At 39.4% G+C, this 26,220-nt stretch overlaps 1 protein-coding gene across 3 annotated transcripts in view; it reads right to left on the reverse strand.

The window, feature by feature from the left end:
• The window catches only part of cpne5b (copine Vb), a 134,270-nt gene that overhangs the window by 88,343 nt on the left and 19,707 nt on the right, over positions 1-26,220 (reverse strand). Inside the window, exons 3-7 of one of the 3 annotated variants that reach the window (XM_026168363.1) lie at positions 18,774-18,814; positions 18,391-18,437; positions 9,791-9,894; positions 961-1,000; positions 55-69 (exon numbers count right to left, since the gene is read on the reverse strand). In XM_026168363.1, the coding sequence (XP_026024148.1) occupies positions 55-69; positions 961-1,000; positions 9,791-9,894; positions 18,391-18,437; positions 18,774-18,814 (247 nt within the window). Of the gene's footprint in view, positions 1-54; positions 70-960; positions 1,001-9,790; positions 9,895-18,390; positions 18,438-18,773; positions 18,815-26,220 lie in introns of those variants that run through there. The other 2 variants (XM_026168361.1, XM_026168364.1) reach the window with 2 other exon arrangements.

A 26,220-nucleotide genomic window follows, 5' to 3' on the forward strand; every position in this document is an offset into this window, starting at 1 on the left:
CATGTGAAACAGCAGCCATGCAGTGTTAGAAGTGAGAGAGATGTTGGGACCTACGTTGAGTTCTGCGGGCTTCCAGAAAAGTTGGGCGGCAGCAGCAACAACAACAACAACAACAATAACAACAGAGCACATCATATACCAGCACACAACACCATATCAAATACCTAGCACTCCTGGCACTGTTCAAAATGGGGAAGTGGGACCCGAAAGACGACAACATGCTGTGCCACAAAAGTAAAATCCAAACCCCAACAGAGGAACAGTTAAAGCAAGTGATGGAAAAACGCAAACCTCACTTATCCAAATACACCAAATAATCACCCGCGCTGATTATTTTGACATTTTCAATGCTTTTCTGTCACCATAGTTTCCGGTCATGAGTAAAAAAAATTTGTTTTTCCCCCCAGAAATGATTAAGAACAAAAATAATGTAATGCATTGCTTTAAATGGAAACTAATGGTTAAAAGCATTACGTAATCCTTTTTTCTACATGAACGTATATTATGGTGTTACATACTATCCATTACTACAGTGCCAGTAAAACCAATAAAAAAAGACGATGAAAGAACCAGTTGCTGATCAAGTAGACATTTAAACTGTACATTTACATACGAAATATAAGTACAGTATATGACTGCATATCTAAAAACAATAGCACTGTGAATAAAAGAGAACAAATAAAAACTCTGTATTTGGATACTTATGTGATCAGGCAATAGATGGGGTTTGCTTTATTCCACCCTAAAAACATGCAGCAGGCGACAAACTAATTAAAACAAGCAACATTAGACCACTGATAAAAGGAATTTTTACTATCTTCCATTTTGTCAAACACCATATTTAAATGTTTACATGGAGGAATTTTCTCCACAGCAATTCAAGCCAATAATTCAGATTTTACCCAAGACTGATCTCCATTTATCTGTGGTTCAAGGTTTAAAATAGCTGTGAGTACTCACGTGTTTGGACAGGTCGGGGCTTTTGGAGTCAACATCATACCTGAAAGGAAGCAAAATGAAAACAAAAGCCTTACTTTATACATTTGACCGATGTGACATTGCAGGAAGGTTTTCGAACAAAAATCTTTGTATCTTTTTGTTTATCAAGTTGAAGAAACGGAAGGAAGCAGGAGATAGTCATTATAATTGGTGCAGTGCATGGATTACAAAGAAATAAAGCACAGGGAAAGAGCTAAAAGAAAACAATATAAGGTGACACTTAAATGTGCTGCACTGAAAACTGCAGTGTTTAGTGAGGTGAGCAGAGGTGGGTAGTAACGAGTTACATTTACTCCGTTACATTTACTCCGTTACATTTACTTGAGTACGTTTTTGAAAAAAATGTACTTTTAAAGTACCTTTTTTGCACAATACTTTTTACTTTTACTTGAGTACATTTGTGAAGAAGAAACGGGACTTTTACTCCGCTACATTTGCAAAATTCAACTCGTTACTTTTTAAAAAATAATTAGTTTAACACATTAGATAACATGCCGCCAGTGGAGTTTCCGGTAACTTTTTTACCAATGAGATGTGGCCATGCAGTCACATGACCAGTTTGAAACTGTGGCGGGCAGTGCGGCCCAAACGTTTCAAAGTAGCGGACACACGAAAGAAGAAACATGAAAACATAGCGGAGCCGTCTACGCTAGAGCTGAAGAGGATGAACACCCTTGGCCTCATATACAAAGAATGTTTCGCTTAAAAGCAGTACAAAAGAACAGCTATGTCTTCAGTGTCAGTGTCTTCAGTGAGAGCCAAAACAAACTAACTTTTCAGCGTGAAAAAACTCAGCTCGTGTAACCTGAGGAAACGGTAAGTTTTCTCTAAATATCTTCTTAGCTGTGGTTAGCTGGATGCCAGCCTTATGTTACAGCAGCTGTGTCGAGCTCAAGCTGCGAGTCATATTTTCGGCGCTACGTTGTAGTGAGACAAGTTTGTGGGTGTTTTGTACAGCTTCAGCTGTCTTTTTAACTGCTCGCTGGTTAGCTAGCGTGAGCTATAAGCTAACAGCTAGCCTCGTTAATGACGCTGGAGTTCAACGCACATGCAAACAGCTCGTCTCTACTGCTTTAACTGTTAAAACAGAAGGCAATACTGCGGCTGGCAGAATTTATTATGTGAAACAACAGCTTGTTTAGTTTAAACAGTCTTTTCCCAGAGTAACAGCCAAACAGGAGGATCTATTGGCTAGCACTGCTTAGCCTTGCACACATTCTTATTTTAAACTTAATCTAGAATTCATTGCAAACTGTTTGTGCGGGATATGAATGACAGGATTTTGTTTTTCTACAAGAGTTAGTAAAAAACATCTCCAGTGTGATCAAATCTTCTTGCCAAACATCTGCAGCTTGGCAGTGTATACTGCACTATAATGACCAGACCCAATTCTTTTGAAAACCATACACCTTTCACGGGTCTCAACTTCATCAGACATCACCTCGACACAGAGCTGGATGAGGCCAGGGCAAACAGCAGCCTAACCGACTAAGATGATGGATCCATGGGGTCAGGAAAGCCAGAAGCAGGGCTGGAGAGGTACCTTTCATGTCCATTCACTGGAGGTGTGGATCTATTGCATGGCGTTCCTAACATCAAGAAGCTGTCGATCAAAATCAATACAGCCCTTCATGCATCTGGAGCTTGTGAAGGACTTCTCAGTCATGCAGGACTCCTGTTCACTGCTAAACAATGACAGCTTCACAGCAAGAACCTTGAGAGCAAACTGCTGCTGAAGCTTAACCATCACCTCACTGAGTGAAGAAATGGCACATTTTTGCTAAATATGCAGAAATAGATGCACACCCATACAACTTATGGTAAACTGAGCTGCCTTGTATGTACATATGTTGAAGATACCTCGTTCTAATGTTTTCTCTGAGGCTGCTGTGCCATTTGGAGCAAAAATTAATATAAAGTTTACAGCATATCTTGTCACTGGAAATTGTTTGCACTGTTTATATATTTATATTATTTACTGTAGGTATTGGTGAAAAAAGCTTTATGTTGTGAAAAACTGAAATCTGGAAAAAAAATTTATTGATCTTTTTACATATATTCCTTTTGAAAATACTAAAATTTGTATATTTATTTATTTTTGTTTGTCTGATAGCATTTATTTATAAAATAAATCGGACATTTCAAACAGTTACTCGCTACTTTATGGGCTCAAAATGTGGTCATAAATATTTTGTACTTGTAAAAAAGATTTGTATGTGTAAAAAAGATTTGTGTGTGCGTAAAAAAGATTTGTATGTGTAAAAAAGATTTGTGTGCGTAAAAAAGATTTGTGTGTGCGTAAAAAAGATTTGTATGTGTAAAAAAGATTTGTGTGTGCGTAAAAAAGATTTGTATGTGTAAAAAGAATTTGTGTGTGCGTAAAAAAGATTTGTATGTGTAAAAAAGATTTGTGTGTGCGTAAAAAAGATTTGTATGTGTAAAAAGAATTTGTGTGTGCGTAAAAAAGATTTGTATGTGTAAAAAAGATTTGTGTGCGTAAAAGAGATTTGTGTGTGCGTAAAAAAGATTTGTGTGTGGACTTAGAAAAAAAAACCCTGCAAGTTACAACTACGGATTTTTGACCCTATTTTTCTTCCCTTCATCTGATTGGTCAATGTCATGTCAATCACAAATGTAACAATCCAATCAGAGAACAGATGGGTTTGGCTGTCGAGGGGCGCTTTTTTTGAACTGCAGGTCTTTGAAGGGAATAAATGCCCTTTTACATGCCAACCCAGCGTTTTCCTTCATCACCACGAAGGAAAACAGTCTGTGGTCGTCCGAGTTTGGTGATTTTTATGTCACAGGTCTACGTGTTTACAGTTTTTGCCTACTGCTTGAACACATTTTGCAAAACCCCGCTCGCTGTGCCAAAACTGTACACACAAGTACACATGACACAACACTGGGAAATATACCATTCACATCTGTGCCAAATTGGAACTCCACTCCCAAAACCTAAACTCTGCTGTCAAAACCTAACATTCCTTTGTCAAAATGTAACTCTGTTGACAAAATGACACATACCTGCACCATATGCAAACACTCACAGATCAGGGGGAACACACTAGTCTGCTGTACATAAAACACTGCAGTCCTTGATTCCCATTGTTTATTCAGAAGGCACATTTACAGGAGACACATTTCCAAACAACCATAAACGCAAATAGACCTACTCAATACTGTACATTGCAGTACCATGAATACAGGTACAGCAAATAAAACAACAACAACACAATAGTACTGCAATAGAAAAAACACTATACTGTAAACACAAAAAACCATGACAATTGTGCATAAGTGGGCTCATGGATCCCGTCGTCTGTTGGGGTCTGGCCACAGGACCTCATCAACATCGCAAGCAATGTCCTCTCCCGCTAGGCACCGGGGTAAATATCCTCTTGCTCTCCCTCCATCCATGCTTGCAAAGTTCTTGGAATGGCTACGCTGAGGGCTTTTTGTAGTTGGCTAATTGGTGTTCGGTTTTGCAAGTACGTGCCTTCAGGTGTGTATTTGAGTGGTTGCAATTACCCGATGTGTTTTGTATTTTGGATACATGTGTTTTCCGAATGGCACCCTGACATTTCATTTTGTGAGCGAAGTGTCTTATGTATGAAATAGAGTGTAGCATGCAGGACCATGTGTGTTGCATGAGGGAGTAGGTGTGTTGCATAATTGGTACTGGGGTGCAAAGCAGCGCTTTTGTTTAAGGTAGGGGTACATGTGTTTGAGGTATGGTAACAACAGCTTCACGTTGTGTTACTTTAGTCTAAGCATGGGTTTATAGTGTTCAAGCAACGGGCAAAAACTGTAATACAGGGACTTCCACAGCCTTTTCAACAGCGCTGCGGACCGCGGGGTGGGGGCGGGCAGTGTTTTGGAAATGACAGTCTTCATTACAAAGCTTTCTTCGTTATGAGTTAGCATACATGTTTTTATTGAACATTTGAAGAACTAGCAAAAAAAACAAACTCTTGTAGAGGACATAAAGTCAGAGATAGAAAAGACAAGGAGCAGGTGCATCTAGTACAGGTAGAGCAGCTGCAAAAACCCACAGAGCCCAGCAGCCAGCGTAACAAATTCTGGATCCTTTGCTTTTAGTTAGCAGTTAGCATTAGCAGCGTATCCTGCATCCGATGTGAAAGGACTTTTATGCTGCGCTGTGACTCACAGCAATGGTCCTGGGTCAGCCCTGACTTTGTGTTAAACTAATCCTAAAGTAATAATGTTATTTCTAACCACTGATATACCACAACTTTTTCCTTTCAACAGCTACTGAAAGTTAGGGGACCTAGCTGCTATCGGATATTTATATAGCGATCCTCCAGCTTCAAACGGTATCACCCTTCAAGGACCTGCAGTTCAAAACAGCGCCCCTCCGACAGCCAAACCCATCTGTTCTCTGATTGGATTGTTACATTTGTGATTGACATGACATTGACCAATCAGATGAAAGGAAGAAAAATAGGGTCAAAAATCCGTACTTGTAACTTGCAAGGTTTTTTTTTCTAAGTCCACACACAAATCTTTTTTACGCACACAAATCTTTTTTACACATACAAATCTTTTTTACAAGTACAAAATATTTATGACCACATTTTGAGCCCATACTACTTGAGTAGTCTTTTCACCAAGTACTTTTTTACTCTTACTTGAGTAACATTTTTGAAGACTACTTTTCACTTTTACTTGAGTAGTAATATTTTAAAGTAATGCTATTCTTACTTGAGTACAATTTTTGGATACTCGACCCACCTCTGGAGGTGACTGAGCATCAAGAGAGAAGAAAAACAAAGTTATGTGTGAAATCAGAATGAGGAGAGATGAAAAGAACCGAGTGTCATTTCAGATGTTGTTATTTGTTGTGCTGAGTAATTGGAAAGGGGTTTGACTACAGACAATAGGACCTGAGTGGTGGACCTGATCTGATTTGCATGTGAATATAAAGCAATAAAAGGGAAAAGGGACATATGTGATGTCCCAGGATTAAACGTGTGATGAAACAATGGATCCCGTTTGCCTGGAGATCAAATCAAATACAATTACTGAGTAATATGTTGAATAAACAGCACGCAAGACTTTCTCTTGGTGAGCTGCAACTGTCTTTGACAGCATAGGGTGGGACAGATTTAGAGCGTCACGCTGCTCAAAGAGATTTGACAGATTTGTTGTTTCAAATTTAAATCAATTTAAACCATAAAAGAGTTAAACAAACTGCATTAAAACCTGAGGAGGCATTCCTGGGCCCTGTTTCAGGAAGCCGGTTTAGTGCAAACTCTGAGTAAGTATACGCTGAGTTAACGAAAACTCTGGGTTTTCGGTTTCACAAAGCGAGTTTAGATTAATTCTGAGTGAGTTACTATGACGACACACTCCGTGAAGCTAACCTGCCCCCTAGCAGGTTTACTTCAACTAACCCTGACCTTCTCCGCCTCTTTGTCGGAAACCTGACTGTAGGAAGTGTCAGACATGGCGTGTCCCTTCCTTGAAGAGCCAGTAGATGTTGAAGCCCAAATTCTCCGCAGAGCTCTCCGCCGGGAGAGAGTGATTATAGCGCGTTCGGACATTTTATCATTTCCTGATGATTTCCTGTGTGAACGTTACCGTTTCTCAGCACAATCTATAATTTATTTGAATAACATCCTCAGGCCTAATATTGCTCATGTGACACATCGCGGACATCCTCTCAGTTCTGTACATATTATTTGTATTGCACTTCGGTTTTTTGCAAACGGGAGCTTTCTGTATAATATTGGTGACGCTGAGCACGTTTCCAAGGCTACCGTCTGTCGGGCAGTCAGGAATGTTACAGTTGCACTGAAACGTCTCCTGTACTCGTTTGTGGTGTTCCCCGGTCATAGACCCACAAGATTTATCAACGAGGGATTCCACAAAATTGCAGGTAGCAGGATGAACGAAACTTAATTCATGATGTGGTGATATTTGAACTAGGCCTACTACTTAAATTTTACATTTATTTTCACGGTTCCCAGGTGTGATTGGCTGTATAGATGGCACTCACATTCCAATCATTGCTCCTTCAGTAAATGAAGGAGACTATGTGAACAGGAAGTCTTTCCACAGCATTAATGTACAGGTACATAGTTCCCTGTAGCATTTCAAACTAACAAATTATTTCATTATAGTAATGGATGCTAATTTGTGTTCTCTGCACTGTGAAGATCATATGTGATGCTGCCAACATTATCACAAATGTGGAAGCCAACTGCTCAGCCTCTGTGAGTGGTGGTGGTGGAGGACCCCCACCTGTTTTTCGGGCCTCCGCTTTTTTTTTCTGTTGGCTATAACGGGTCACATTTGAGCATACAGAGTAAGCAAATATGTACTTGTAATGTGCTCAGATAATTTCAATAAGTGCTTACAGAAAGAAAATTAATGTAGTCTCTAACTGCAATTGATTTACATCGGACAAACAGACCAAGCACTATGGCTCATAATACAATTACACCTTACCTGTTTGGACTATATTTTTATATTTCATTTTTACTTGCTGCCAGGAACATTTGGGGCCTGTTGGGTTGCACCTGCGCTCACATCACATCACAAAATCAAATGTATAACATAAAAAATAAAATCAAATATAATAAAATAACGTGTTAAATGGGTGGAAATCCCTAGATCAATGTTTAAATTAACACTCACGCATTGACTCTGTCGGCTTTGTTTTGCCATGCATGCTCCCTTTGTTTTGCAGCTGAGGCTGTGTTATTTTTTTTCCACGGAATTTGCATGTTATCGGCATATACTGCCATCAGAATTTCGGCCTCAAGCGCTGTAAGATACATTGACCGCGCCTTCTTTCCCTCCGTCTCCATGGTGACTCGCTTAATCTGTGCTCCACTAATCAGGGCTTTTTGTATCCTCGTGCGCGCGCTTAACTTGGGGTTAAAGCAACTCCGCGTTGATTGAACTAATTGTTATCAGCCTTTCTGAAACAGAATATTCCGAGTTGGACAGTTCGGGGTTACTCAACCCTGAGTATCGTTTTTCACTCTGAGTTTTCTAAACCGGCTTCCTGAAATAGGGCCCTGGTGTCCAAATTACAAAAAGCATCTTTTTGGAATCTGACCCATCCAAAAACTTTAAGGTTAAAAGCAGATGTGATAATATTACCAAAGAAATCCATTATATTATCGTGTTCTTACATAGTTGTTTTGGTTTGTTTTTTTAATACATGTTTTGGGGGCTTATTAAGCAGATCAGATTCAGAAACACTTGTAAGATTAGATTTGTGTTCATATTTAGGCTGGATCTCTCTTGTGGAAAAAATAACATTAACAGTTGCTTCTTCCAAACAACTGCTCTCAATTAACATGTGCTTATACCAAAATATGATCACTTTATCTTTATTAACAGTCTGCAGATGTTTAAGATTGCTGTCAAATCTCTAATTGAAAAATCCTTGATTAAGGGCGTTTTGGCCAATTACTGCCAAATATCCATTACACCCTTTATTTATGATTATTTTTACTCATTTTATTCATTATTTGTATTAGATTAGCATGCAATAATGGTTCCATTTTTAGGAGTTTCATTCAGCATTCAGAGAGCATGATAACTCAGAGACAAGCATGGGTAAAAAGCATCAACCATCTTCTCATATCCTCACACAATGGACTCCTCTCTATAGCTATCACGCTGGATCTCGGTGTTGCATTTGACACCACTGATCATATCGCGCTTTGACTCAAAAGACGAGCACTGTGCTGGTCATATTTATCAGATGTTGAAAGTCTTCCAAAAGTCATCTAAGAGGTTCAATGTCGTGTGCTGGTTGACAATGCATATATTTCTATTGGCAATTGGTGATCTCAATCTCTGTTTTGGGCCCTAAAAACATGGCATTAACTTGGCCTCTAGCACTGCTGATTCCACTGAGTCATTTTTGACTAGAATATCTCCTTTAACTCATGCATTTAAAGTCATCTGTAGCGATACAGATGAGCCGTCCAGCATTATTAACATTACAAACATGCCTTCTTAGAATGATGCTGAAAACAATCCCATTTATTAGTTACTTCTGGGACCAGCAGTTGTAATTCTTTATTATCAGGATATAGCTCCCGGAAAGCTTCTACAATATGTTGTTCTGAAGATATTAAGTAGCAAGAGAGATCCCATTTCTATATTGCTATAGGCTCAGGCTGCTGCTGGACCTCCCATCAAGCACGGAGCACGTCTCTTATCTCATTTCTTCCTCTATGCATTCATGTAGCCTTGTTCGTGTCATAAATTGTGTTTCTTTCCTCTTCATTAAGTTGTGCATTTTCCTCTCTGGCCTTTCTCTCTCTGAAAGTCTTGCAAACATCTCCAGGTCCGCATGATCCTGATCTGAAGGTGCTTTTCTTTTCTTTCTTTGCTTCCCCCTCACCCCAGTAGGTCTAGACAGACATCATCTATAGCAGGTTCCTTCCTGGGGTTTTTTTCTCACCACAGTCAGGGTGCTCCTCAAAGAGAATTGCTGCTTTTGTCTTGTTTTTTTGAATTGTAAGGCTTACCTTATGATGTATATGAAAAATGCTGAGATTTACATTTGTTATGCACTGGTGTAAATAAATGCAGTTATCTAAATAAAACTAAAGACATGCCATTTCATTGCAATGTTTAGATCCCCTCCATATTTTGGCATGGTCAGTCTTGTTGTGCATAGTTAGGGTTGTTGTATTTTCTGGTCAGGTATGGCAGATGGTCAGTTTCTTAACTTAACTAAACGGTGTAGGCAGATGGTGCAGAAAAGGAAGTGAAATAATGAAAACTAAACATCACTCACAAGTCAAAGCGAAGGTTCTGCTTCTCCTCAAAAAAGTAGTCCAAGATGTACTTTCTAACAAAGTCGGGGTTTAGAGTGTTGTCTATCACCTCTGTTCTGCCAAACTGTAGGAGGAGAAAGACAGATGGAGGTCAGCAGAAGAGAATGATGAAAGAACAAGCAAGACATTGAAACACAGTTTTAAAAACAAATACAGTTAGTGTGTGCTTGCCCTTTTCATCTCTTTCCTGGGCTTATTACATAAGTGTATGCACACAGTCACAGAGGCCTGATTAATGGAGGTGCTTTCACATGGTTCTGCTGTGCAAATGAAATCAAGGGTGGGTTTCCCGGATGCTTGATCTTCACCCCTCTCCTGTATTAATTACAGCAGGTTAGCGCATACATCAACCTCGCAGAAGGAAAAGGAAAATGTAAGACGCCCTGTGTGGACAGGGAAAAGTTATGGGTAGACTTGGAGGGGAAAAGGGGACAGGGATAAAAAAAACTGCTGGAGGGAAGGAAATGGGGACACTGTTTGAGTCAGAGCTTTGGATTGAAAACAGTCAGAAGGGTAAAAATGAGAAAAGAGTGAGGAGAGGTGAGGAGGAGGAAAGCAGTCATTAGGGCTTCCTACATTTTCTCACTCCTAAATTACAAATGCAGGGAAATATGCCAGAGAACAATTGACAAAGGCCCAGAAACTCCAAGTATATGCACAATCACTGGCCACTGTATTAGGTACACTTTACAAGTAATGGTTTGGACCCACTATAGCAGTCAGAACGGTCTTAATGCTTCACTTCAGCAAAGTGCTGGAAACATTCCCCACATATTTTGGTCCATATTAACATGATAGCATCACACAGTTGCTGCAGATTTGTCAGCTGCACATCCCTGATGTGAATCTCTCATTCCACCACACCCCAAAGGTGCTCTGCTGAACTGAGATCTGGTGAATGTGAGTACAGTGAAGTCATTGGCATGTTCAAGAAACCAGTTTAAGATGATTTGAGTTATTCTGATGGAAGCAGCCACTGGACGATGGACAGACTGTAGTCATAAAGGGATGGATGTGCCATTAAATGGTGCCTTATTTGGTACTAATGGGTCCAAAGTGAACCAGGAAAATATCCCCTACACCATTACACCAGCAGCAGCCTGAACTGTTGAAGCAAGGGAGGATGGATCCATGCTTTGAAGTTGTTTATACCAAATTCTAACCCCAGTCTTATATTGCCCCATTTAGGTAGCCTCAGTATGCTGTTCTGTCCTGTGTAACAGACATGGCACCAACCACGGTCTTCTGCTGCTGTACCCCATCTGTTTAAAGGTTCGACGTGTTGTGCATTCAAAGACATTCTCCTGGTTGCGACTGCCTTCCTGTTTGGCCATTCTCCCCTGACCACTGAGATCAACACTGGATATTCACCCCGAGGACAGCCTCTCACTGGATATTTAAAAATCTTTTTGGTCACCATTCTCTGTAAACCCTACAAATGGCCATGCGGGAAAAACCCAGTAGATCAACAGTTTGATAAATACTCAAATCAGCCCACCTGATACCAACAAACATGCCACATTCAAAGTTACTTCAGTCACATTTCTTCTCAGTTCTGATGCTCAAGTTGAACCTCGGAAAATCATCCTGTCTATATCTACATGCCTAAATGCATGGAGTTGCTCCCATGTGATTGCCTGATTAAAGAGTGTGCGTCAGTTAAAACCTCCACAGATTTATATTTAATAAAATAAAAATAAATAGTGAAGCCTTAAAGCACACATTGCCTCATTCGTGACTTTATACTAAGTCTGAGCCCTCTGGTGTTTGAACAAACATAAAAACAGTGGAGTCAGATGAGAGCAGTTAACACAAGAATGAAATTACCTCAAAATGGATTCAAGAAAACACACACACTGGAGATTGCACCACATTTCCTGTATACTGAGTCTACTCTGTACTGTACATGGCTGCATGTTTTTGATGTCACATTTAATGGTTTCCTGCCAGCACAGCTATAAACTGTTTGCGGTTTGAACATCTCAGCTTAGTCATAGTTATTTGCTGGTAATATCACCAGAACTTCACAAGATAAATCACATCTTACGTCTACATTTCTAAATTTGAGCCATGTGAGCATGCTCTGGGCCTGTAGGGGACAGCTGCTCTTGTTATAGCTCAGAAAAAGACGTTATTGCTACATCTATTAAAGCCACACCTCCTGTGATAGGTTTAATATTCATTTCATCCTTATATCACAACAAGGAACAGCATTAATTGATTTGTAATGAGCGGCATTAATCATATTTTTTCTTAATTGATTTCCTTAATCAAATCCATCTTCATTCCTTCATGCCTAATATTACAATGATGCACAGATGTCATAGGCAAGAATTCTTTCTTTTGTTAGAAAGATGAAAATTCAACCTGTGCTCAATAATGCAATAATGACATCGGGTCAGGTGCGAATCGTATATAGACAAACTGTTTCCACAGACTACAACAGGTCTGCCTGTGAAATAGACACCATGAGGCAGAGGGCAAACGTGCTGTGTTGGTGTCATCAGCATCATAGCAGTCGAGAGGTGTTTGACCTTTAATGTGTAGGTAATGTTATGAAAACCAAACCGTGAAATTTAAGTGAAGAGAAGAATGTGTGGTTCCAGACATGGTTCAAAAACTTCTTTCCATCTAGAGTTTGTATAACACCACACTGGCCTTCTAATGCTGATTTTTTTGCATTAGTTGAAAATGTCAGTAAAGCGTTACCAAGTGCATCAAAATGTGACAAGGAGCAAGCGTCAGTATGTGATGAGTTCAGAATAAGAATATGTTGTAATATGTGCAAACTGTAGTATTTTTAGTGCAATAATGTTTATTTGTATGGGAATAAGCATGCAACTTCAACGAGTTCCACACAACATTCATAGCTTAAAGCAAATCTGCAACGGCCTTTTCAGAGTCACTCTTGTTTTCCACAGTCTCATAACTCACCAGCAAGTCTGTCGAACTCTTCATAGAGGTAAACAGAACCTGTTTGCAAAGATTAATCTTCCCATAACATGGAATGCAGCTTTTGTGAGCGAGTGTGAGTAAACGATGACTTTGCACCAATAGAAAACTTCACTCTTCTGTGATATTGCACCACTGTCGAATCCCTCTTTCTAAAAATAGGAGGGCAGGACTACTGATATTGAATCTGTGTTCTGCCCTGAGTTTTTTTCCGAAGCACCCGGAGCTGTTGATGAGGTTGTGAGCACATGTTAGTAAAGAGGCGGGAGATTGCAAAAATGAGCACCATACGTGATTTCCCAGCTGAGTGGAAGAGACAATACCGTGCTGCAGAGTTCATTAGATACTGCTGGGCTGCTGGAGCTGGCTAATGAGAATCTGGCAGGAAGTCCCTGACCGGCACCCTCGACATTTACACACATAGACGCAAGGCAGCTGGCACGCATATACTTATGGCATCTGAACTCTTCGGTCCGCTGATGTAGAGACCGATAGTGTCTCGTGTTGAAAATGTGACCATGTCCCTAAGTCTCATTGCAAGTGATCATGGTGTTAAATTAAGAAATGGGCAAAGGAGAACAGTAATAAAACATGTATAATCCATTATTATCTTTTTGGCTTTTCTATCCCAAATATGGCTAAGAGTTAATTATGCTGACCATCATACTTTGCATAAACAACCTTTTTTTTCTTTTAACACACACAAATTGTCAGTGCAGATTTTTGCCATCTGAATGTGCTGTAGTTCTTTTTCTGTTCTTTGTGGCTCAGCAGACAGCAACACAGAGCTCATATAATGAGCATGTTGGAGTCAGTAGTGTGAATTAGTGTGAGATAGCTTTCTGTCTGTTTTGGCCTTCAGTGAAAAGCATTGGGGTGAGTTTAAAAAAGAAATCCCCAAGACAAAGAAAAGACACAGAAACACGAAGAATACTGAGCAGCTCCCCAGGACTGATAGAGAGTTTAGGGAGGAAGAGTAAAACAAGCAGCTGAAAACCATTTCTTCCACGATAAGTGCTGCATGGCTTCATGGGAAAACAACTCCCAAGGTTTGTTAGAGCTTCGAGCCACAGCTGTGATTGTGCGAAGTCTGGGTATATGTGTGCACATCAAACAAATTCTAAAACTCATGCACGCAGAAACAGGCATGTGCACCAACACACAAACGCACACTCATTCACATAGCAGGTAGTAGCAGATAATGTCAGACGGTGGGAAAAAATAATAGAAATCATCAACCGTGTCAATCTCCATTAGCTGTTCTCTGACTGGCTCACAGCATACAGTAATCACTCGGCAACTTTGCACCTCCATTGCTATGTTTTACTTGTTTATATATCCAACAGTCCTTCATTGTATGTATGTACTACATATAAGGTGCAACCATTCAGTTCAGCGACTCCACCTGTGAAAATAGATAAAAAATACAATTTAAATTTGGTCTATTTTCCCCTCATGTTTTCTCCCTTGCAGTGCAGCTCTCTGAGCAACGTTTGGTCCACAGGAAAATCAGAATGAGCCTTTCAGGGAGAGATCTGAAAGCAGTAAGTGGGCCAAAAGTAAACAAGGAGACAACCTGGAAGGGGAACTCCACCAGATTTAAGTAGGTTTTTTGTTTAGTTTTTTTTTTTATTGGAGAGAGTTTCTTATCGTTAGGACTACGCCTTATATTCATCTAATAAACCTAAAAATAAGTTGATGTAATTAAGTGTTAACATTACAGGCAGCCGGATCAGGTCAGGGACCAGTCCCTGCCCCAAGTGGAGGAGTTTAAGTATCTTGGGGTCTTGTTCACGAGTGATGGCAGAAGGGAGCGGGAGATCGACAGACGGATTGGTGCAGCGGCTGCAGTGATGCGGATGTTGTACCGGTCTGTTGTGGTGAAGAGAGTAGAGCCGGTGCTCCTCCACATCGAAAGGAGCCAGCTGAGGTGGTTCGGGCATCTGACAAGGATGTCCCCTGGACGCCTCCTAGGCGAGGTTTCCCGGGCATGTCCCACCGGGAGGAGGCCCCGGGGCAGACCCAAGACACGCTGGAGAGATTATATCTCTCGGCTGGCCTGGGAACGTCTTGGTGTTCCCCTGGATAAGCTGGAGGAGGTGGCTGGGGAGAGGGAGGTCTGGGCTTCTCTGCTTGGGCTGCTGCCCCTGCGACCCCGGATAAGCGGAAGAAAATGGATGGATGGTTGGATTACATTTAATAGGTCTTGTCTTGTGTTATATTGTAAGGAGAAGCAAATGGTTCACAAATATCCTTAATGTGACTGTGTTTGTATGGACATACTGTGGAAACTCAGTGAAGCTAGAGCTGAGACTTTTTGCAGCTGTGATTTTCTGGTATACGGTCTAATTACCCGAGGTACACTTACACAACGATTCCAGGAAGAAGTGTATTTCTAAGAGTGCTCTCAATTTGGGCTGTATTAGTCAGTAATACCTCAAATTGTTCGACAGTATGTTTGTGCCTGGTAAACATCTCCTATGACCTTTTCAGACTTGGTTTTGGATACTAGAGTCCATATTCAGGTTTATTTTCTCCATTGTTTTGGATGGGGAGTCATTATTGAAGGTCACTTAGTTGTTTTTAAAACAATAACCACTGGAGCAATAAAAAGCACTGAATCATCTTGAGCATAAAATCAACCTAAAAGTATCCTACAACTAAATCCGGAGCACTTTAATGTACTGTAGAGGATAATGAGTGCACAACGAAGAGAATCAAGTCTACACATAACTTATCTATGCACTAGTCTGTTGTATAAAGTGATGTGCATACTCTTCATCAAGAATGACCTGTATTAGCATGGCAGGCATAATGCAGTGTGCACCAAATACCGGAGGAGATGGAAATAATCGTCAAACGTGGCCCCACCGGTGTGCTAGAGGGCCCTGTCAGAAAGCATTATTTAGCAGTCCCTGGTGAGTCACCTGTTTTAGCTTTGCTTGTTCAATCGGAGGCGCTCAGTGTCGCTCACACAGCATCACCTGGAGCCGCTCCAACACATACAACTGAACAATATGACTGTGGATGCGATGGTTCATGTCCGCAAGGAGAGGGCTGATTTAAATGTTTCCTGGTGAACAGCAGAAGATGGAGTGCAATCTGAAGTGAAAATAAACTGAAGTGAAATGCTCATTATATTAATTACATTTTGTGTATTTGATTGGATTAGAAGGCATTCAAACTGAAAAAACAAAGAAGTGGATGGCAAAGGGACCTTTACTGTGCATATGCAAATGCATATGCGCTTAGGATTTACACATATGCATACACATTTTCACACCCAAAGAGCAGGGCTGTCAGCAATAATTCAGCTACCTTTGAATTAATCCCACACAGCCATCTGTTGGGAGTGAGTAAACATAAGAGCAGCAGATGAGTGTATAAATAAAACAGCCATATACCATATAAATAAACAAATTACATTAAATTATCATGTATTGAAAATATCTGTGCCCATTTGGACAATGAGCAGTGTTTGATGAGGAATCAATCAAACTGTGCACGTCCAGCCTTGGAGGGGATGCAAGTGAAATCACGGCTGTGGCACTGGGAACATAGCTGTAAATTAATATCATGCTATACTCATCACGTTACAGTTCCATTTTTAATGACTTTCTTTTTTCATTGCTGTCTTGGTTGATAGTTTTTAATATTTTTGTTGCCTGTTTGTATTACAGAACATTAAAATCGACTATCTAGTGCAGGAGTGGGCAATTCCAGGCCTCAAGGGCCGGTGTCCTGCAGGTTTTAGATCTCACCTTGGGTCAACACACCTGAATCACATGATTAGTTCGTTACCAGGCCTCTGGAGAACTGCAGGAGCTAATTTAGCCATTTAGATCAGCTGTGTTGGTTCAAGGACACATCTAAAACCTGCAGGACGCCCTCGAGGCCTGGAGTTGCCCACCCCTGATCTAGTGTCAAACTCTATTTATCTTCGCAAGGTTTGGACCAGACGTTCTCTAACGGGAATAGTTTTTAAAGCAAAACTCACTTTTGATTTATGATTTTTTGATTTAATGACTTTAATTTATTGTAAGCCAAACATGTATTCTCACTTACAGCATATTTGCTGTGTTTTTACACTAAAGCATTGCGCTAGCAATACTCTATAATTTTCAGATATGTGCATACACAGTACAGTGTATTGCATTACGAATTTATTAGACCAGCATCCGATGTAAGGTTTATGGCACAGCTGCTCCAAATTAAAACTTTTTTATGTTTCTGCAATGGTTTATCCACCAGCATGCACGAGCTCTTTAATCAAAATGTATTTTTTCTTATGCTAAATTACAATTACTGTTGTTATCTATAAATGTACATCACAAAAAATAAGAATGGGGGGGGGGGGGCTCTCGTTTTCTTGAATAATCTATAAGAGAATCTGAAATTGTTATTGCAGTTGTTACCTGGTTATGAAGGGTGAGTGTAGGTCTGATTTAAAGGATTGAGGAGAGATTCTCTTGTTCAGTGTGACTGCTTCTGAAGTTCATGTCCAGTGTCACCTGTATTTATTTCTTTACTTGTGCTTATAGTTGTTGCAATTTCTGCTGCCCCTTCAGCCAGATATCTCTTGGAAAAATAGAGTTTCAATCACAATGACACTCTTTAACTTGACAAATAAAAGATATTTATATACAAAAATATTTACCATGCCCGTGACAAATTTATTACAGGCTTAGTTCATAAACAGTATACTGTATATATTTTAATTTGGTCTTGCAGTCAGCATTTATTGCAATAGGACAAAAATTCTATTAAAATAAACTACAATGGCCACGTTCGATTTAATCGAAAGCAGCAGCTTGGCCCATTTCTGTTAATAGTTTTTGGATACAAATGGAGGTCTGTGAAACATCAACGGGCCACATACACATGCACTTGTATCTACTTAAAACTGTTCATCTTAACAACAGGAAAGATGCTGAATATTGTCAACTACATCCTTTTGAGTTAAATTGCTATTATTATTATTATTATTATCATTATTACCTTCATTATGTGCCACATTTGGGAATTTCTTCCATAATAAACATTCTGATGTCAGCTGCTTATCAGTATTTGCAAAGACATAAAGGTAAAGAGTTTGGCTTCAATACTTTATTTAACACTTTACTTCACATATTTATTTTGTATCATTATGTGTTTTGCTAATTCCACCTGCAATCCAAATAATTAGGTTTCATTAACTGGACAAACAGACAGAAGGGTGAGATGACAAGTAGAGAGCTGATGGTAATGCCGCATAAACCAAACAAGCCTCACTAAGATGTGGATTAACGAATCTGCAGCGTGCTGTTTAGTCCCCAAAATGTCAGCATATTGATCATTATGGTGTGAGGGTTTTTGTTGTTGGTTGAAGTCTCCAATTAGGGAATATTTCCTTGGCATTTTAAGACGACTGATGCTTGAACAAGTTTAATGAATTGTCAAAAAACACTCACAGAGAAAAAGGGGGAAAGAAAACCATGAGCTGAATGTCTTAACTGGAGTGCCACCACTCCACCCCTGTACACACAGAGAGCAAGGCCAGAACGTAATTGGACACGCTGTAAGTTCTTTCTTTTTTGATTTGTGTGTGCATGTTCGTGTGTACACTCACCTCTCTCCACTGTTTGGTTTCAACACCTTGTGTATAGAGCACGCACACTGTGAAAAAGTGCCAGGGAGGGACATAAAAAGAGGAAATTTGGTGAAAGAAAGAGAAAACAAGAACCAGGGGGGGAGAGAGAGGAAGAAAAGAGAGTGAGAATTAGAAAAATGGAGGCAAATTCCAAATGGGAAATCAATGTGAGGGTTTTAGCTCCAGTGCAGTGAACAAACAGCCACAGCACACTGAGGGGGGAAAAAAAGATTTCCCAAACTACAAGGCAACATATCGATAAAAAACACACAGAGGAGAAGTAGAGAACGACCACAACCAGAAGCAGGCGTAGAAAAATAATAAAGTATCATAAATAGGAGAAGTCTTTACAAAATACTCACTTGGATCTGACTTTGAGAATGTGTCTTTATCCAGCAGATTTCTGGAAAAGGAAGAGAAGAAAAAAGCAACAACTGTTACTCATGCTGACAGCTTGACATGAGTCACTTATACTCAGCTATGTTCTAATATTTATGTGCACATACGGTATATTCTTGTCATGTTTAAGATGATACAATTTTTTTAACCAGAAGCCCACTTGAGAAGTGCAGAGCCTTATCTGACAATTTTACAGAAAGTGATCTGATCTGCTGATTCAGATCACTGTGAGTTTTGTGCGCTCTTCATTTTGTGCCTTGGTTTTCTGGTTTTCCCTTTTTTCCTTTCTTCGGGTATCTAGTTTGAGCTTTTGTCACATTGTAGTCTCTGGGGACTTTTTTTGTTGCATCACATTTCATCTGTCTCTCTCAGCCTCCACTCGTCCCCCTCTCACTGCAGATTCACATCAAACATGCAAAACTCCTCTCTGATGAGAGACTATCAAGAATTTCCTCTCATCGTCACGGCGATTTTTCACCACCACTCCCGGCATCAAAGCCATGATACCTTGCAAATAATTAGATATCAAATTAGATGCAAGCCAGCATTAACACAAGAAGGAAAACAATAAGCCACCCCACATTTAACATCAATGTTTCATAGTGGCGTCTGTTCTCATGTCAGCTATGTTCATTCATTCAAGTCAAAACGTTGGATTCTTTAAGGGGATAAACCCCAGGTCCTAGTAATGTAGATTTTTAGCATGTTTTGAGATCAGATTTAGGGTAAATGGCATTAACATTGTCACCGTTATAGGGCAGTCAAAGTGGTAGAAAACACTGAAAGATGGGTGTTGTGAGGTACATTCATATTAGAGCAGGAGCAAAAGCACTGCCCATATCAGGGATCAGGATAAAGGGTCCGAAGCAGGATAGCGACGCAGAGATTGGGAACACAAAACAGAAAAAAAAAACACCAAGTATGATGAGCAGGAGCACAACAGAAAAACAGGAGACAAAGGTGGGAACAGGACAGAAAACAAACACAAACTTAACTAATGAGGGTGAGTCACCGAAAACAGCAGAAGGTAAAACAAGAACAAGGCTTTAAATGTAAAACAGAAAGTAAAAAAAGGCAAATAACTAACACTGAGACACGAGGACTAATATAAACATGGTGATAGAGACAAGAAACAGGCGAACTAGAAGCACAAAGAAACAGCACACTAACAAAGGTAACAGGGAGCGAAAGAACACAAATACTCAAAAGTCTATTACAGTGAGGGAGCCGTGGCAGCGGGGAGGGAGCACAAAAGGTATGCGACCCTAGCTTACTCCATAGTGACTGATAAGACCCACTCATGAAGCAAACATGGGCGCCTGCAGCACTGCAGAACATTTGTGTCCCCCATCAGCCAATGAGAATAACTACACAATCTCTGTTAAGTTATTGTTTATGCCTTTCACAAAGAAATCCAACCATGTTTAATAATTTTTTGGCTTCACCATCTACCACTTTTCGTTTTTACCTGAAGCACCATGTGTAGTGTATGCTGGTTTTTTATTATTATCCCCTATGAGGAATACAATGTAGAACCATTGGTCACTAATCAACAATTCTACTACTTGTATTATTTATTTGGGATAACGCAGTCAGTAATTGTGGGGTCACCTCATTATATAGTGTCGTTACACGATGCTCACTAAAAAATCTAATAGGAAGCAGTGGATGATTCCTAACAAACCCTCGTTGCTGTAGCCTACGCTCTGTCTGTTGCTACCGTCTTCTGCTCTTCGGCTCTGGCAAACCATTTATTGTCAGTTAACATAAAACACAGGGGAACAGATTAAAAACTTCTGGCGTTTTGTGAACTTCAGAGAGATCTACCTGATGGCCTTAATCAGCACTGAGTGAGCTTGTTTGTCAAACCCTCTAATAGACATTCATTTGTATGTAAAAGACTCTTACTCTAGCTTTAGAAATGAAAAGTTCACTAAGAGTGCAAGGTTATTTTCACATTTACAATCCCTACGTTTGCAAATGTGATTGCATGTGAAGCCTTTGACATGCACAAACAAACATGCTCTTTCATTCATTCCCAGGCAATGAAATCAACTGGCTAGCGGGGATATCAAAACTGAAAATTGTTGGGTTGGATTTTGCACAATGGCAGCCTGATTGCTAACAAGTCTCCGTGTTTACTCATCTCATTTGCTCATCCCTATCTCTGCCCTCCCACCTTACCTCTTACTTTGTAATGGCACGTAGCGTTCAACCTCACACGTTTACATCTGTCATATTAAAGAACAAAGACTTGATGAATCGTGGATTTTGATTGGTAATAGAACTTGACCACAGTTTGGGGCTTTAAAATATGACAGATTTTTTTTAACCGTGCATTGTGCAGTGTATTTCATTTCAAGACTAATGTATTTATTAACAACTGCCACCTCTGGCACCTCGTCCCAGCAGATGTAATTACAGACGTTTTCCTATTATAGATCACAATGTAAGAATCCCCTTAAACTCAAGTCTGATGAGGGCCTGCCACACTGATTTACAGCAAAGGTTGCAGACACAAAATTACAGGCTTGTATTTGACTGGAAAGAGCGCATAAAGGTAATTGTCAAGGATCTTGTTCATTCCTTGTTTCTCCACCTACTGTACAGGTCCCACTACATCTTCCAGCGTCCTTCACGTAACATCTGTAAAGTATTGTTTTTAAAGCTTTTTACTTTTTCTACTTTCCCTACACCCTCACATGTGACAGGAATTAATGTCTCAGTCAAGGCTTAACCATACTGCACATGTACAACACACTAGTACATCAAACGTCCTTTAAGGAATGTCTTCAAATACTATAAAGGTATTTTATCTTGGTTTGTTTGAATACATCTCTGACAGATGAAGTTATGTTTGTAAATGTTTACACACTCAAATCATTCTTTTCCCTCATAAACATGGAACAATAATTCTGAGTAAAACGCAACTGGAAGATAATCAGATCAAAGCTTCATTTATTCAAATAATTTATCACTAAGGAGGACACGTTTGGTGTGAACTGACTGTATAAAAATCAAGTAGCTTCCATGTGACCAGTTTCCATTAAATTTAACCTGTTACATTGTAATTACATGTTACTAAATTGCATGCAACCTTTAAAGGCAATTCATTTCCTTAAAGTCAACATTTTGTCCATTTAGGCATGAATCCATACTACCTGGTTACTTAAAATCGGCTATTTGAAATATCAACACGAGCAACACAAAAAGCAGAAGTTTGACGAGTATAGAAGTAGTGTTAATCACATTTTTCTCTCAGGCCTTCATGTGGTTTCAGATCTTTGATCTTTAATTTAGAAACCATTAGTCTCAAACCATGCGGGGCCTTTCACTGTGCTATCATTTGTGATTTGCTAAAATCACAAACGAAATCACACAACAATAATTCATCCAAACACTAATGGGCTCAGAGATGTACAGGAGTCTTTTATCTGAGATAATAGAGTGCAATTAAACACTATTTGACTCCGGACAGAGAGGTGTTCTCGTCTTTTGAAGTGTGTGCTGCACGAAGGCCAGCGCGTGCTTTTGAGCAAACATCCTTTGGGAACATAAAACTGGAGCTGGCATAAAGTGATTGACAGTGAGCTCGTGCCAGTAAATCTTTATATTAATTATTTGCCTGCTTTTGTGTGTGTGTGCTTTCCTCTTAGCTTTTTCCACCCTGTCTCTCCTGATCTATTCCCGCCTGATTTTAATGTATTTTTTTATGAATTTGACTTTCTCTAACTTAATCTCTCCCCCCGTGTTTCGAGTGTTGTGTCACACCTCCATCAAGTCTGACCTTTTCATAATGTTTGCCAGAGGCTGCTATGTTCCTTGCTCTATTACCCTTCACGTTTCCTCTTGCTCGCTTGGTCACGACAGCGACACGAGAGCCTTCACTCGAGATGACAAAGCCTGTTGTCTCCTCTGATTCTCGCTTCTGTTTCTTTCTCGTTTCATTTTCTTCTGCAATTTCTGCTGCCTTCCACCTGAAGCTGTGCTCTTTCATCCACACTAATCTGTTTTGATTTTTCCTCTGTTCCTATTTTCTCTCCCTCCTTTAAGAGCTTTCAAGAGCACACCGATAAGAAAAAGAAACACATAAAGTCCTGAAATGTTTTGTTTTTTATCTTACATTTAGGTTAGAAAGACATTCTGAGCTACAATACTCTGTGTTTGTAAAAATGTCTTTGGGTGAAGTATTGCAGTCTAATGTCCCTGAAATGCCTACATCTCAGTCTAAATAACCAATAAAAACCATATTTGATACCAAAAAAGGCAATATAATTAAATTAGCAATTCACCGTTTAAAAATTCTGCCCTGCTTCAACTCCAGTTGCAGAGAAATGAGGAAATTTGAAAAAAAAAACACCTAGCTATTTTCAGATAACAATGCTTGTATGCAAAACTGTCCCAGGAATGCATTGTTAATAATAATTGGATGCTTTGTTCAGTTTAATTTATTCAGCCCTTATCCAAATACATATTTAGTTACATCTGGACCCTTTCCATCCACCACCTCACCATAAAAACCCTCAATAGTACATTAGCACACAGCAAGCAATCACATTTATTTATGCTTCATTGTCGTTGTTGTTTGAATGGGAGGCCTCTAGCAAATTACTCTGGCAATCTTACACGTAATAAATGTTGTAAACTTCTGAAACTCTGGGACCACTAAAAATATTATCGGTACAGGTGTAAACGTGAGCCGGTACAAACTGATCAGAAGTTGGTTTTACTGACTTTGTAAGCCGGGGAGAGAAGACAAAGGGTTTTGCACACAGTTTGTCACAAGTTTGATTTTTGTGAAGTGCATCACCAACACATGTCAAATTACCGAAGCAGTTTAGGCATTGGTGTGTAGTTAAGTCCATGGACTGGGTACTAGCATGTAAATGATACATGAAACTGTGACAGGCATCATGCTATTAGTAGAGATGGCACGATACCACTTTTTTATGTCCAATACCGACATCATAATTTTGGATATCTGCCAATACCGATATAAATCCGATTTAGTGCATTTTAGAATCAGTAAAACTGTTTTGTTTTTTTATATATATATTTTGCTGCTTTCAGTGTAAAGTAACTCCAGACCACCGACAGGTCTCGCATGCCACAGCCGCTCTATCCATCCCTAGCTATTGCTGATACTAACTAATCAACTGGTGACTTTCATGGAGACTATAAACCGCAACTATGATACCTGTAAAATAAATGTCATGTAAACACAGACTTTCTTTCTCTTCACTGTTTCATTCTAGTTACTGTCTGTGTATCAGCGAGCTTATTATTTTCTCTTTTTGTTCAAGAAAAAAGAGGTGGCAGAGGTCGCCATTGTTCTAACATATTTGATACTTTCAAAACTGAATAAAGATCGGGTTACCTGTTCATTATTTATTCCATTTTTTATTTAGAGCTGTTAATGTGTTACAATGTTTTTAACCTCTGTAGCGTCACATTGTAGGAAAAAACATTGTGTTAAGTGTAAAGGTTGATAAAGGTTGAGCTTTTCTACAGTCTTTGAGAGTCTGATAAAATAAATTAAACAAAGCAGGTCTGTCTGTGTTAAAGAGTATTATTAGCTTTGCCAAGGAGGTTATGCTTTTGGGAGCATTTCTGTGCGTTTCATTCTGTCTGTAGACACAATAGCTCAAAAGGTTATTGGTGGATTATGATAAAACTTCGTAGGGTTGTAGCGTGGGCTCACGCAAACGATCCAGTAAAATTTGGTTTACATCCAACAAGGTCTTGAAGGTCAACTTAATGATTTACTGATCAAAAATTGATAACTTAGCCTTAGAAACTATGAGAAAGTACTGTATGAAGATTTAAATACCATACAACATTTGACCTCTGACCTCTCTATATCAAGGTCAAAAGATTGATCTGAAGGTCAAAATGATAGTGAAGTTATTCATGTCTAGCTATTTACAAATGAATACCTATTACCCTTTAAGTACTCCTACATAATGTTTATATAATCAAAGTAAACATGATACCCTTATCAGATTTTCTCTGACGTTTAAAGAGAACAAAGAAAAAAATGCATGTACACAAAAATAAATATTATACAATTAAAAGTTAATGATGCCCAGAGATGGAGCCCTGAGTGCTCCTTGTTATTTCCTATTGTTGTCTTGATGCAGGACATTTTGGAATAATGCAAACACTATTCATCAAAGAAACAGCAAAGCAAAAAGTGTTTCACGTTTTTTTAACTGTGGACATCACTCTGTTATAACTTTGTTTGAATCTGGGTTACTCAAAGTTACCAACCAATCATGCAGGAATCTCACCAGGAAATAGTTTTTCCTCCCCTTTAACCTCACATCCCTAATGTAGTTTATGTCATTCCCACTCACTGATCCAAAATGAATCCACTTGTATCATTTCCTATATCCTCCTCTATATCGCTGTCATTTCCACCTCCTGTTTATCTCTCGGTGGTTTATTATCCTTCTAATGGTCTCTCCATTATCTCTTATCGTAAATACAGCCCCAAACTGCTTTCATCCCCATGCAACTGCAGTTCTTTCCCCAAGCAGTCAATCAAGGTATATATTTTAGCTGTGACCTGTAGTCAGATTAAATCACTCCATCCAAGTCGGCTATTACAAGCCGGTGGGCACAGGTTCAAATGTGAAAAACTGCAGCTGAGTGCATCACAGGGCAAATGTGAGGAAAACATTTATGGATTAATAGCAAAAAAAAAAAATGTTTACAGTTTTGATGATATAGTTGTGGTGCTGTGATGCGGTAAAACATTTTTTGGCACTGTGTTATCAAAATGCTGCAGTTATGTAGATTCAATCTACATCTGCAATCATTCTGGCTATCCTATAAGGCCAACTGAAGAATCCGTTCAGGTCCTATAAATCAGTGTTTTAATTTTAGCTTTTTATGAGGAGCCATCTTTTACAGTCATAGCATTCAAGGCGTAAAGACTGGTGGTGAATAAAGCACACAATACACACAGGATATCTGTAATCTAACAGACAATGACTGAAACAGCATCTGCCACTCTATAAACTATGTTGCTATGAATATCAATTGATACAATCTGTTCATTTAAACTCAGTACGTCTTCGTTGTGTCTTGAGGGAGTACATCATTTTGCTTCTGCTTGAAGCAGAAAAGTTGCTGTGAATCACATGTAGGGGTCCTCTGGGAGTAGCATTGTCATATTTTCAGATAAATAATTGTTGGAGAAGATAGGATTTTTGCACTTTGGGGTCCACTAAATGTAGAGCATGACAGGCAAGCAATATATGCTACTATGATGAAATGCTTACTGATATACAGGTTTAATCTCTAGGTAGCACATTAGGTATGATGTGGATGTTAATTATCTTTTTCTTAACTGATCCGCATTTCTGCTATCACTGGCACAAGCTACACTCACTGACCACTTTATTG

Source organism: Astatotilapia calliptera, chromosome 5 (genome assembly GCF_900246225.1).
Source record: "Astatotilapia calliptera chromosome 5, fAstCal1.2, whole genome shotgun sequence".
Classification (NCBI taxonomy): Eukaryota; Metazoa; Chordata; class Actinopteri; order Cichliformes; family Cichlidae; genus Astatotilapia; species Astatotilapia calliptera.